We start from the raw sequence: 14,441 nt of genomic DNA, 5'->3' as shown, positions 1-14,441 counted from the left end.
CGCACTTTGTTGTCGGCCAAGTTGTTTGAGTTCCAGGCATTCGTGGATTGGATAAAGGTATTTTAAATAAGATTTTCCTTTTCTTTCTGCAATGCAAATAGAGCTGAAAGACTGGCGGTGTTTTTCTGAGTGTTTTCAGGGGGTTGTCTGCTTATTTTTCACACTGAGCTGTGATGCAGGGTTTTATTTGTTAAAATGTTTCATGCCGTTGTTTCGTCTGCTTGTGGGAAAAACTCGAAAAGAAAGCCATTTGTCTTTGCTTCCGCATGGTCAGACTACTTTGTGTTTTGGTTTTGGATATTCAGTTATGATGTAGAAAAAATAATGAAATAAAGATGATAATATGAGAGAATTAGTGCAATATTTCCTCACTCCACCAATTCCCAGATCTACATTGTCACCCGGTCACTTGTATTTTGCTTGGCTTCGATCGAGTGTGCACATTCAGTATTCATGACTCATTCATTCATTGACGGTGTCAAGTTCCTCAATCCCTCCAAGTTTATTAACATATGAATTGTAAGCCCTGAGCAGGGGTGCAAATTTAAAGATTATCCACAGTTTCTTTGGACCATTTTTTTTTTGGGGGGGGGGGGTGATCCTTGAGCCTGGGGCCTGGGGGAGAATGATAAATAATACACTAATATACTATGTGTCAATCTGACATACTACTGACTTACTGCACAAACATTCTCACATAAGACAGGCACACATACATACTTGCTAGCGCGCACGCACGCATGCACGTGTATACACACACATGTATACATACACACACACACACACACACACAGAACTCAGAACTACAAAAAAATCATTTCTCTCTCTCTCACACAAACAAAACAAAACAAAAAACAACATGGTAAAGAGCATTAGGAAAACAATCTCTCTCCATACCTGCCCTCCGCCATTCCCCACAAAAAGGTAATTATACATAGCTAAGTTACTGTTCTGAGGTAGTTTTTTTTTAGATTGTGATTGTTATGATTGACACTTGATACCAGCTTCATTCCAGTATGATTACCAACCATAACATCTACAGCTAATACCCACTATGTTCGTTGCAGTGCATGGAATGCCTGTATGCCAGGCGACGACAACCTTGAGCAGCTAGTGTGGCTCCTTTCACAACACTCCGAGTCCCCAACCATGGCCACAGGAGGGGGAGGGGGTAAGCCGTCCCCCATAGGGCGAGGCGGCAAGCAGCCTCCCAAATCCCACCATTCCCAGAGTGCTGCTCACTCGCAGCTTGGGGGACGCAGCATGGCGACCTTGGCAGCCGATGCTGCCGCCAGCGTGGCCCAGTCCCATGCTCACCGGGGTCAAGGTCAGATGAACGAGGCACGTGCCAAGACTGTGCTGAAGGAGGCGGTGGATGCGGTGGTGAACAGCTTTGCCAAGCACACCCATGGATATGGGAGAGGTAAGGGGGCTTCTGGTCTGGGTTCGAATCCTGCTCTCACCCTTTCTCCCAAGTTTGACTGGAAAATCCAACTGAGCGTATGGTCATTTTGGTGGGATGATAAACTGAGGTCCTGTGTGCAGCATGCACTTAGTCCTACAGTACAACACAACACAACACAACACAACACTGTATCTCTGTAATGAACCATAACTCTGACACTGTGACCACCCCCTGTGTGCAGTGAACGTGGTGGAGTCCTACAGTACAACACAACACAACACAACACAGCACAGCACAGCACAGCACAGCACAGCACAGCACAGCACAGCACAGCACAGCACAGCACAACACAGCACAACACAGCACAACACAACACAACACTGTATCTCTGTAATGAACCATAACTCAACACTGTGACCACCCCCTGTGTGCAGTGAACGTGGTGGAGGCACTGCAGGAGTTCTGGCAGATGAAGCTGGAGAGAGGGGCGGACCTGAAGAATGGGGCGCTGGTGGTGTACGAGTCCCAGCCCACTACCACACCCCCCTACGTCTGCTACGTCAGTCTGCCTGGGGGCAGCTGCTTTGGAAGCTTCCAGGTACACCGGTGTGCAAGTGTGTGTGCAGGGCTGGGGATTCACAGGTGTACAACTAGTGTGTGTGCAGGGCTGGGAATTCACAGGTGTAAAGTGTGTGTGCAGGGCTGGGGATTCACAGGTGTAAAGTGCGTGTGCAGGGCTGGGAATTCACAGGTGTACAAGTGTGTGTACAGGGCTGGGGATTCACACGTGTACAAGTGTGTGTGCAGGGCTGGGAATTCACAGGTGTAAAGTGTGTGTGCAGGGCTGGGGATTCACAGGTGTAAAGTGCGTGTGCAGGGCTGGGAATTCACAGGTGTACAAGTGTGTGTACAGGGCTGGGGATTCACAGGTGTACAGTGTGTGTGCAGGGCTGGGAATTCACAGGTGTAAAGTGTGTGTGCAGGGCTGGGAATTCACAGGTGTAAAGTGTGTGTGCAGGGCTGGGAATTCACAGGTGTAAAGTGTGTGTGCAAGGCTGGGAATTCACAGGTGGCCAGGGGGACAAGTTGATAAAAGAGTACAACACAAATACATATACAGTTACATGTACATGTATTTCTATAGTATACATACACCCATATACACACATACATATGCACACATATATAAGTAAATTAACTGAAAGCATTAGTTTCAATTAAACATCATAAAAACCTCTATTTGTCCTCCATAATATCTACATCCCTTCCCTGACTCAAGAGGGTAAATGAAAGTAACTACCGGCAGAGCAGACATTCAGTATACAGGTTGTATGTCTTTCAGGAAAAGAGGATGTAGTTATTGTTTCACTGGCATCAAGATGTGATAAACAGTCTGGTGAGGTCTATGTGTTTGGCGTTGACATGTTTCATTCACAGAGCACACCTGGTCATTGTGGAAAAGGAGGGGTAGGGGGAAGTGTGATGGGTCTGCACTGACGCTGACAGCTCATTAACCCTTCATTGACAGTCAGACAGTGGTTGCCTAAGTGGGGAGGGCATTGCCGTTTGTCAGTTATCACGGACATTGAGACTGCTGGGTATTTTGAACCCTGATGCGTGTGAGAGAAGGGTGCGTTAAGTGATGCACGCTTGTGTGAGAGTGGTGGATTCATAGCAATACCTGTGTAGTCAGTGTCAGTCAGAGCATGGAAATGGGGTTAGGCTGATGCAGATAAAACAGAAAATACACCGTTTTCCAAATCATGTATTATGTGTATACATACACATGTATTGTCCTCTTTTCCTGCTGTTAGATGTGCGTATTGTTAGGTGTTACCTTGGAATTCATCCGCAGTGAGTTAACATGAAAGAGGGGTAACTGGGAGGGAAATCTGTGCTTTGTTCCGGAAAGTTATTGGCTGTAGTTACTTTCGTTTTCTCCGCACAGGCGGATAGTAGTTTGCACAGGACCGGAATGTCAGACCCCTGCCAGAGTCTGCACTAGTTGGGTCACGGTAAGTATGTTATTTAAACGTAATTTTAGATAGAAAATTTCCTTTTTGTGTGTTTGTTTTTAATCCAATGGAATGATGTTTTACTCACCAGGCCTTGTGCCCAAGCATTGCTACGGCCACAAAACTCATCTCATTTAAACACTTTTCACCTTCCTACATCTGCATAAACCACAAAGGAAGGGAAGTAACTTCTACAGTGTTTCCACTGTGTCCACACTTGATTTGGAAAACGGTGTATTTTCTGTTTTATCTGCATCAGCCTGCCGAGGTTGTAAACTCCCCAGTGTTGAACGGGTTAATACTGGAATCTTATCATTTGTGTTTGTGTGCACATTTGTCTGTGTGAGTGGATGTGCATAGTTTCACTGACTGAATCATTTTAATTCTTATTTTGTTTCAGTTATTAGCTTTCTAATTCTATGTGTCTTTCATTTTGTTGTATTTTGACAAATACACCTATCCACTTATTTGACTTACTTGTTTGATTTCATTTTGTTTTATGATATATACCTGTGGTAGGCTCTGAAGGCCCATACCAGTGTGTTGGTCAGGCGTCTGCTCCTTTGTTTATTTTTCATGTTTTTAGTTCTATTTTTTGTTTATTTTTCATGTTTTTAGTTCTATTTTTTGTTTATTTTTCATGTTTTTAGTTCTATTTTTAAATCAGATGTGGTGCAGTGTGTATAGATCAGTCTGTAGGCTTTGAAGTCTGATTGAAAGTGAAAGTGGACTCTTTCAGAACTGTGCCACCAAAGCCGAGGCCAGGAGAAGTGCAGCCAAGATTGCCCTGATGAACTCCGTGTTCAACGAACATCCCTCACGCAAAATATCTGACGACTTCATCGACAAAGCTGTTGGGGACGCCATCTCCAGTTTCAAGGTCAGGGGGGGTGTGGGTGTGGGTGTGCAGGGGAGGTGATGATGTTTTTGATGTGTAGGAGGGGTTCTGATTGGTTAAGAATCTTTGGGGTGCTAGGGACTCTTTTGCCTTAATAGACCATTGGAGAGTTCCGTGCTGACATGACTTTTAGAGGCGCGTCACATGATCTGTGCCCTCGAAGTTGATTGGCTCTCCAAAATTTCGAGCAGCAAGGCGATTGAGAGAGGAAGAATGTGCGAAACAGAACGCTTCTTTCTTCGATTTTTTGCTTCACATTTTGTTCTTTTTATTGTGCATATATTTTTCACAGTTTGGTTGTAGCAATGGAGGCTATCAACTGAAGAAATGGGGGACAGCGCATGTTTGCTGCTTTTGCCTATGACGATTACCTTTGGCATTGCTTGCGATTGTGAGTAAAAGTTAGATGCACATGCGCAAGATCCAAGATTGCCACGGAACTCTCCAGCGGTCTTCTAGGGTGTCCCAGACTACTTTCAAAGAGTCATTCTAATGCTGCACATTCTGATCAAGCCTGCATTGCTGCACACATACAAAGGTAGGCGTATCTTCCAGCAACCACTGTGTTGGTTTCTGGGTCAGCCAAGGGAAGCAACATTTTTGGTGTCCTGGAGCCCTTGATCCTGATGTCTGACTGAAGCTCTGATACAGGATGTTCACTGTTTGAAGTGTTTGTTGTAGGTTATTGTTGTAGATATTGGAACATGCCAGGGACCCACTTGATGAACACGCAGTGCGTCCTGTCTATTGTCAAGGATGCATGTTTATGCATTATTTTATTGTCAGTATCTCTGGTGTGCGTGTGTGTGTGTGTGTTTGTGACAGACAAAAAAGGTGTGTCTGATTCCTGTGTGTTGAAAAGTACTGTAGGAAAGAAAGGAGGGGGATTACCTGAGTTCTCGTCGACCTGTGCAAGCAGAAAGGGGGAGTGTTGAGTTGTTGTTGTTGTTGTGTTCCAACAGGGCAGACCTGTGCCAGCAGAAATGGGGAGTGTTGTTGTTGTTGTGTTCCAACAGGGCAGACCTGTGCCAGCAGAAAGGGGGAGTGTTGTTGTTGTTGTGTTCCAACAGGGCAGACCTGTTCCAGCAGAAAGGGGGAGTGTTGTTGTTGTTGTTGTGTTCCAACAGGGCAGACCTGTTCCAGCAGAAAGGGGGAGTGTTGAGTTGTTGTTGTTGTGTTCCAACAGGGCAGACCTGTGCCAGCAGAAAGGGGGAGTGTTGTTGTTGTTGTTGTTGTTGAGTTCCAACAGGGCAGACCTGTGCCAGCAGAAAGGGGGAGTGTTGTTGTTGTTGTTGTGTTCCAACAGGGCAGACCTGTGCCAGCAGAAAGGGGGAGTGTTGAGTTGTTGTCGTTGTTGTTGTGTTCCAACAGGGCAAGGTCCCATGTGCAGCACACACTTGGCGCACTAAAAAAAGAATCTGTGGCAACAAGAGTGTTGTCCTCTTGCAAAAATATGCAAAAACAAATCCATTCTGATAGGTACACAAATATATAAGCATGCACTCAAGGCCTGACAAGTGCATTGGTTAATGCTGCTGGTCAGGCATCCGGCTTCCAGATGTGGTGTAGCGTATATGGATTTGTCCAAACACAGTGATGCCTCCTTGAGAAAATGAAACTGACAGGGCAGACCTGTGACAGTGTTGAGTTTTTGTCATTGTGTCCTGACAGGGCAGCTCTGCGGACATCGAGGACCCCAGCACAGGGATTGGGGCCTTCAAGTTCATGCTGGAGGCCAACAGGGGCCGCTCCATGCTGGAGTTCCAGGAGCTAATGACCGTCTTCCAGCTGCTCCACTGGAACGGCAGCCTGAAGGCCATGAGGGAACGCAACTGCTCCAGGCAGGAGGTGGGTGGGGGGAGGGGGAGGGCTCTCTTTTCTTTGTATTGTGTTGGACAGGTGCTGTGGCTGCATGCTGGATTCACTCCAGACTTTCCTTGAGTTCCATCCCTAGTTTCGGCACACCTGGGTTAAGGGGGGATTTTTTTTTTTTTCCTGATCTCCAAGTTCATCAGAAGTTGCTAGTGTCTGAACTTTCTCTGTGTGTATACACATGCAGAAGATCAGATATGCACGTAAAGATCCTGCAATCCATGTCAGCATGGAGTGGGTTATGGAAGCGAGAACATACCCAGCATGCACACCCCTGAAAACAGAGCATGGTTACAACATGGGATCTGGGTTTGTCTGGTGGAGAGGGGAGTAAAGAACATACCCAGCATGCACACCCCTGAAAACAGTGTATGGCTACAGCATGGGACCTGGGTTTGTCTGGTGGAGAGGGGAGTAAAGAAGATAAGATAAGATAAGATAAGAATAACTTTATTATCTCCAACTGGAGAAATTTGGTCAGGTGCATTATCACAACATAGACAAGTAAACAACATGGGGACCATAACTGTAAAAGCCAACAACAGCCCCAACAAATATTACGAAGATACAAATGTAAAAAATATCACATACATCGTTTCATACATACATCCACACACTGCAGGTAATAACTAGTATTCTTAATGTAAAAACAGAAAGAATTAAGAAACATTATTTGAATATAATTATAAACATAGCCTACTATACTGCACATTGATTATAATAGACAGATAAGATAAGAATAAAGATGAATTGCGGAAAACCACAACCAGATAATCAGCACACACCCGCACCGCACCCCCACCCCCCCACCCCCCCACCCCACAGACGCGGACATACCCAGCATGCACACCCCTGAAAACAGAGCATGGTTACAGCATGGGACCTGGGTTTGTCTGGTGGAGAGGGGAGTAAAGAACATACCCAGCATGCACACCCCTGAAAACAGTGTATGGCTACGGCATGGGACCTGGGTTTGTCTGGTGGAGAGGGGTGTAAAGAACATACCCAGCATGCACAACCCTAAAAACAGTATGGCTATGGCATGCGACCTGGGTTTGTCTGGTGGAGAGGGGTGTAAAGAACATACCCAGCATGCACAACCCTGAAAACAGTATGGCTATGGCATGCGACCTGGGTTTGTCTGGTGGAGAGGGGAGTAAAGAACATACCCAGCATGCACACCCCTGAAAACAGTGTATGGCTTCGGCATGGGACCTGGGTTTGTCTGGTGGAGAGGGGAGTAAAAATCACAGTCTGTACAGGGGACACTGGCTTCCTGGTTCAGCACATTACATTAACCCTTCACTTTTTTAACCCCACGGCTGCTGAATGTTTGTGAGAGGAGATCAGTGTGGTGCCACTTGCCACTTTCTGTGTGCCTGTAAGTGGTGTCACTGACTCTGCTGAACAAAGTAATGCAGTCCCAAGAGGACAAGGTCCTGTTACAGAATGGTGACTGACATCCTGACCTGTAAGCTGTGTCTTACCTCAGTGAGGTGACAACCCTTCACTGACATCCTGACCTGTGAGCTCTGTCTGATCTCAGTGAGGTGACAGCCCTTCACTGACATCCTGACCTGTAAGGTGTGTCTTACCTCAGTCAGGTGACAGCCCTTCACTGACATCCTGACCTGTAAGGTGTGTCTTACCTCAGTCAGGTGACAGCCCTTCACTGACATCCTGACCTGTAAGCTGTGTCTTATCATCAGTGAGGTGACAGCCCTTCACTGACACCCTGACCTGTAAGCTCTGTCTTACCTCAGTCAGGTGACAGCCCTTCACTGACATCCTGACCTGTAAGCTGTGTCTTATCAGTGAGGTGACAGCCCTTCACTGACATACTGGCCTGTAAGCTGTGCCTTACCTCAGTGAGGTGACAGCCCTTCACTGACATCCTGACCTGTAAGCTGTGTCTGATCTCAGTGAGGTGACAGCCCTCCACTAACATCCTGACCTGTAAGCTGTGTCTTATCACAGTGAGGTGACAGCCCTTCACTGACATCCTGACCTGTAAGCTCTTCTCAGTGAGGTGACAGCCCATCACTGACATCCTGACCTGTAAGCTGTGTCTGATCTCAGTGAGGTGACAGCTCTTCACTGACATCCTGACCTGTAAGCTTTGTCCTATCACAGTGAGGTGACAGCCCTTCACTGACATCCTGACCTGTAAGCTCTGTCTGATCTCAGTGAGGTGACAGCCCTTCACTGACATCCTGACCTGTAAGCTGTGTCTGATCTCAGTGAGGTGACAGCCCTTCACTGACATCCTGACCTGTAAGCTCTGTCTGATCTCAGTGAGGTGACATCCCTTCACTGACATCCTGACCTGTAAGCTATGTCTGATCTCAGTGAGGTGACAGCCCTTCACTGACATCCTGACCTGTAAGGTGTGTCTGATCTCAGTGAGGTGACAGCCCTTCACTGACATCCTGACCTGTAAGGTGTGTCTGATCTCAGTGAGGTGACAACCCTTCACTGACGTCCTGACCTGTAAGGTGTGTCTGATCTCAGTGAGGCGACAGCCCTTCACTGACATCCTGACCTGTAAGCTCTGTCTGATCTCAGTGAGGTGACAGCCCTTCACTGACATCCTGACCTGTAAGCTCTGTCTTATCACAGTGAGGTGACAGCCCTTCACTGACATCCTGACCTGTAAGCTGTGTCTTACCTCAGTGAGGTGACAGCCCTTCACTGACATCCTGACTTGTCAGCTCTGTCTTATCACAGTGAGGTGACAGCCCTTCACTGACATCCTGACCTGTCAGCTCTGTCTGATCTCAGTGAGGTGACAGCCCTTCACTGATGACCATACCCTTCAGCAGCAGTCTTGGGTTTAGAATAATGATATATCGAGTTCTCTCTTCCGTTATATTCTGTCCTTTTCCATTGTATCCTTGATGTTCTTTTGTTGTTGTTGTTTTTCTTTATTTGGTTATGGTATGTTTTTGTATGTGTGTTAAAAACAAACAATCTTAAAATTTTTTTCTTTCTTTTTACTTGAGATGTTTTGATTCACAAGTGCTTGTGCAGCATGATGGAAACAGCCACTAACAGCATGATGTCCCAGTGATTTTACCTTGGTCAGGCAATGAGAGAGTAAACATCTGCATGTCACATGCATGGACAGCACATATACTGACATGCAAAACAAAGTATGATAACTGACTATTATTTCTGTCAAGCATGACAACTGACTAGTACTTACGCCAAGTATGGTCGCTCAGTTATAAATGGCAATTGAAAGTATGATTGCTTATTGATAAATAGCAAATAAGTAGGACTGTGTGTACTTGGGGACTCCAAATTACCTCTGGAAATGACTGAGTAAAGATGAATACTAGGAAGAGTTTTTCTATAGATTCCAGAAATGCAAGAGGGTTTAATCAGTTCATGCCGAATACACTTGCTTTGTACAGGCACACACACAATATATGTACCTCACTGCCAAGTAAAGATAACATTGTGTGAGTGTCAGATGTCGATCATTTTTCACTGCCAAGGAACATTGTATGAGTCTCAGCCTTAAACATGGTATGATTCTCAGAAGTTGATGGTTTTTCACTGCCAGTGAATGTTAAACATTGTGCAAGTCTCAGAAGTTGATGGTTTTTCACTGCCAGTGAATGTTAAACATTATGCAAGTCTCAGAAGTTGATGGTTTTTCACTGCCAGTGAATGTTAAACATTGTGCAAGTCTCAGAAGTTGATGGTTTTTCACTGCCAAGAAATGGTTAACATCATGTGGATCTCAGAAGTTAATGGTTTTTCACTGCCAGTGAATGTTTAACATCCTGTGATTCTCAGAAGTTGATGGTCTTTCACCTCCAAGGAAAGTTTATTATTGTGTGAGTCTAAGAAGCTGATGGACAGGTGCAATAGCCGAGTGGTTAAAGAGTTGGACTTTCCATCTGAGGGTCCCAGGTTCGAATCTTGGTAACAGCGCCTGGAGGGTAAAGGGTGGAGATTTTTCCAATCTCCCAGGCAGCATATTTGCTGACATACTTGTGCCTGAACCCCCTTCCTGTGTATACGCAAGCAGAAGATCAAATACGTACGTTAAAGATCCTGTAAACCATGTCAGCATTGGTGGGTTATGGAAACAAGAACATGCCCAGCATGCAAACCCCTGAAAACAGAGTATGGCTGCTTACATTGTGGGATAAAAACGGTCATAAACGTGAAAAGCCCACTCGTGTACATAAGAGTGAACGCAGGAGTTGCAGCCCATGAAAGAAGAAGAAGAAGATGATGGCTTTACATCGCCAAGGAACGGTTGACATTGCACAAGTCTCTCAGAAAAAGCTGACGGTTTTCCACCACCCCCCACCCCCCCTCCAGGTGCTGGCGCACTACTCTCACCGAGCACTGGACGACGACATGCGGTCCCAGATGGCGCTGGACTGGATCGCACGGGAGCAGGAGAGGGGCGGCATCATCAGCCAGGAGCTGCAGGTGGCCGAGCAGGAGCTAGAGAGTGCCAGGCTGGCAGGGAGAGAACTGCGCTTCTACAAGGAGAAACGCGACATCCTGGTGCTGGCCCTTAGTCAGATCAACCCCGTGGAGAGCGTGGCGTAGATCAGGGGGGGTGTGGGGGGGTCGATGGTGGGGGAGCTTGGGGGGGGGGGGGGGGGGGGGGGTATGTTTTGTGTTGGTGCTCATGTTTGTGTTGTTTATGTGTGGGGTTTTTTTTTACTGGAAGATTGGGTTTATTTTCCGACTAGGAAAGCATTATGTTTTGGGGGGTGTATGTTTTATGTGGGTACTCATGTTTGTTTTGTTTATATGTGTTTTTACAGGGAGACTGACTGTTTTTGTTTTTTTGTTTTTTTTTGGGGGGGGGGAGGGGGTTTGGATGAGGAAAGCAGCATGTTTTTTATTCTTTCTTGCAGGTAGAGCGTTCAGTTTTGTTTAGTTTTTTTGTTGTTGTTGGGTTGGGGTTTTTTGTCAGACGGGGATTGCTTTTGTTTTTTTGTTTTTACAGGGAGAGCGTTCTTTTCTTTTCTTTTCTTTTCTTTTCTTTTTCCAATCTGACAGGGAAAGCAGATTTTTTGGTCACAGGTGAGAATTTCATATTTTTCTCACAGGGAGAGCATTCTCTTTTTACTAACATGGAGAGCATTCAGTTTTTGTTTTTACAGGGAGAGCATTCAGTTTTGTTTTTTGTTGGGTTTTTTTTTTTAAGAGAGAGCATTCAATTTCGTTTTGGACAGGGAGAGTATTCTATTGTTGGGACAGGGAGAGCATACAGTTTTGTTTTTGACAGGGAGAACTTTCAGTTTTGTTTTTGACAGGGAGAGCATTCAGTTTTGTTTTTGACATGGAGAAACTTTCAGTTTTGTTTTTGACAGGGAGAACTTTCACGTTTTTTGGACAGGGAGAGCAGTCAATCATTTTTGACAGGCAGAGCATATAGTTTTGTTTTGGACAGGGAGAGCATTCAGTTTTGTTTTTTGAGAGGGATAGTTCTTTCTCCTGACAGGGAGAGTTCTTTTTTTCTGACAAGGAGTGCTTCTTCAAGGCGAGACAGGACATACTGGGCATGGTATGATTTTGGGCGGAAGGAGCTGTATGTTTTGTGTATGCCCTCACATTTGTGTCATCTGTATATTTACAGCGAGGGTGGTTCTGGGTTGTTTTTTTTCTTCTGACAGGATTTGTACGGTCATGGAAGTCTTTAAAATGAAAGATCCATTTCGTTAGCCAGAAGTCTTAGGAAAAATGTGTTTTGCCCCTAAGCGTCTGGAAAGGTTTTGATTTTGATTAAACTCTTGACCAGTACCATTTAACAAAAGAGCTAAATGCATTTAGAAAAATTAGTGCTTGAAGAAGCAATAACTTGATGAAAACTGAGCATTGGCAATGGGATATCATTGAGCATTGGTAATGGGGTATCTGCCATCCTTTTTTGTCAAGGGTTTGCAGTCACAGTTGTTGTTTTTTCCATGGAGTTTGGTTTTGTGTTTGGTATAGAACATTTCAGTCTGGTCTTGAAAAAGTCTGAAATTTTGTGTAGTCACATCTGAGGGAATCCTGTTTTATATGATTTAACTCTTTCACCACCATAGGTGACCTTAGTTAGTCGACATACAGGGGTCAGGCTAAAAGGACTATATTTCACATTATAACACAAGTTGTTGACATACAGGGGTCAGGCTAAAAGGACTATATTTCACATTATAACACAACTTGTTGACATACAGGTCAGAACACAAGTTGTTGACATACAGGGGTCAGGCTAAAAGGACTATATTTCACATTATAACACAAGTTGTTGACATACAGGGGTCAGGCTAAAAGGACTATATTTCACATTATAACACAAGTTGTTGACATACAGGGGTCAGGCTAAAAGGACTATATTTCACATTATAACACTACTTGTTGACATACAGGGGTCAGGCTAAAAGGACTATATTTCACATTATAACACAAGTTGTTGACATACAGGGGTCAGGCTAAAAGGACTATATTTCACATTATAACACAAGTTGTTGACATACAGGGGTCAGGCTAAAAGGACTATATTTCACATTATAACACAAGTTGGCAGCTGCAGCCTGTTTCCCACCACTACAACAGAGACTGAGAGCATTGTATCTAAAATACTCCGTGCTGGGGAGTGTTTTTTTTACATAGAAACTTGGCAGTGAAAGAGTTAACAGGGGGGGGGATGGAGATGTGGCATAGCTTTGGGTGCTATGCATTTGTGTGTCCTCACATTTGTTGTTGTTTTTTGTTCTTGTTTTGGGGTTGTTGGTGGTTGTTGTTTTTTTTTTTTTTGGGGGGGGGGATTGTTTGTTGTTGGTTGTTTTTTGTTGTTGTTCTTGTTTTATAATCTGTAAGATATTTGTATAGTTTTTTAATGAGTATTGTAAGACTTTTTGTTTTATGTCTGTGTTACTCATTTTTCTGATCCTGAGAATAAGAGAGGTTTGTAAGTTTGTAATATTTTGTAAAGGAAATGCCTGTGTTACTTTTTTTTTTTTTTTTTTTCTCATCAAGAGACTTCAGATTTGTAATATTTTGTTCCTAGTAATACACGACTTTTAAAAAGAAAATGTCTATGTTACTTATTTTTGTCATCAAGAGAGACTTTGAGTTGTGATATTTTGTTTTGAGTAATACAAGACATTAAAAAATGTCTATGTTACTGGGGTTTTTTTCTTATATGAGACTTAGTTTGTAATGTTATGCTTCAAGTAATAAAAGACATTTGTTTTTGTTTTTTTAAAATGAGTGTGCTGCTAATTTGTTTCTCATCAGGAGATTGAGCTGTAATAATATATTTTGTTTCAGATAAGACTCTTTTTTTTTTTAATGCATGTGTTACTTATTTTTCTTATCAAGAGACTTAAGAGTTGAAACATGTTGAGTTGTTTTTCAGGTAGAATCTCAAAGCCTGACCTTAAGGCTTGGATTATGGGTCAGTGTATGATCCCCTGTAGAATGTTTGGCATCAGTCGTCTTCTTTATACAGCACATTGTACACACACATTCCACAACATTCATTGCTTATGGTTTACTGAAGAAAAAAGGAGAAAGATTTTTCTCTTCTTTTTCTGTCTTTTTCTCTGGAGATTTATAAAACGTTAACCGTCCATGGTGGACACACATGCACACAGGCATGCACGTGCACATACAGACACATGCGCACATGCACAACACACAGATGCACGCACTCACTCAAGCACTCACTCGTTCACGCATGTTCACATGCACACACACACACACACACACACACACACACACACACACACACAGGGATACAGGGAGACAAATACAGTGTATGACACCTCCTCAGGTTGTGTTTTATTTTGTGTGTGTGTTTTTCTTTTTCCTTTTCACTTGGTTGCAATTGTAAAGACAAATTCGTATTGACAGGTTTCCATTGACAGATTGTTTTAAATATCACCAATATTAAAAAACCAAAAAAAACTACTCAAGATGGTATGTTAATTTGTACATAATCATTTGTCATTCCTTTTGTAGCTTTTGCAGGTTGGTTTAGTTATACTGTTGACAATGATTATAACCAGATTTATGTTGAGAAATCATTTTTCGTTTGTGGCTGTGCATTTTTTTGTTTGATTTGGTTTGGTTTGTTGTAAAACAAATAGTTACTTTGCTGTGGTTATATGTATTCAGAGGTTTATTTGTTATTATTAATGTTAAATGTGTTTTCCTGTAGATCAAATGCAATGCTTTACTCAGATCTACGTGTTTTTAATCTTTGATAATTTTGGTATGTAAA

At 43.8% G+C, this 14,441-nt stretch overlaps 1 protein-coding gene across 1 annotated transcript; it reads left to right on the top strand.

Annotated features, from left to right (window-relative positions):
* On the top strand, positions 1 to 10,765 carry LOC143301188 (protein limb expression 1 homolog). The gene is made up of 6 exons (XM_076615293.1): positions 1 to 57; positions 1,068 to 1,423; positions 1,840 to 2,003; positions 4,160 to 4,300; positions 5,990 to 6,166; positions 10,529 to 10,765. Exons 2-6 carry the CDS (start codon positions 1,084 to 1,086, stop codon positions 10,763 to 10,765), a joined length of 1,059 nt encoding a protein of 352 aa, XP_076471408.1. The 5' UTR covers positions 1 to 57; positions 1,068 to 1,083.
* The last annotated feature ends 3,676 nt before the right edge of the window (positions 10,766 to 14,441 follow it).

The sequence above is a fragment of the Babylonia areolata genome, chromosome 27 (assembly GCF_041734735.1).
Source record: "Babylonia areolata isolate BAREFJ2019XMU chromosome 27, ASM4173473v1, whole genome shotgun sequence".
NCBI lineage: Eukaryota > Metazoa > Mollusca > Gastropoda > Neogastropoda > Buccinidae > Babylonia > Babylonia areolata.
Note: the sequence above shows the minus strand (reverse complement) of the source record. Positions and strands in the feature narration are given on the sequence as shown.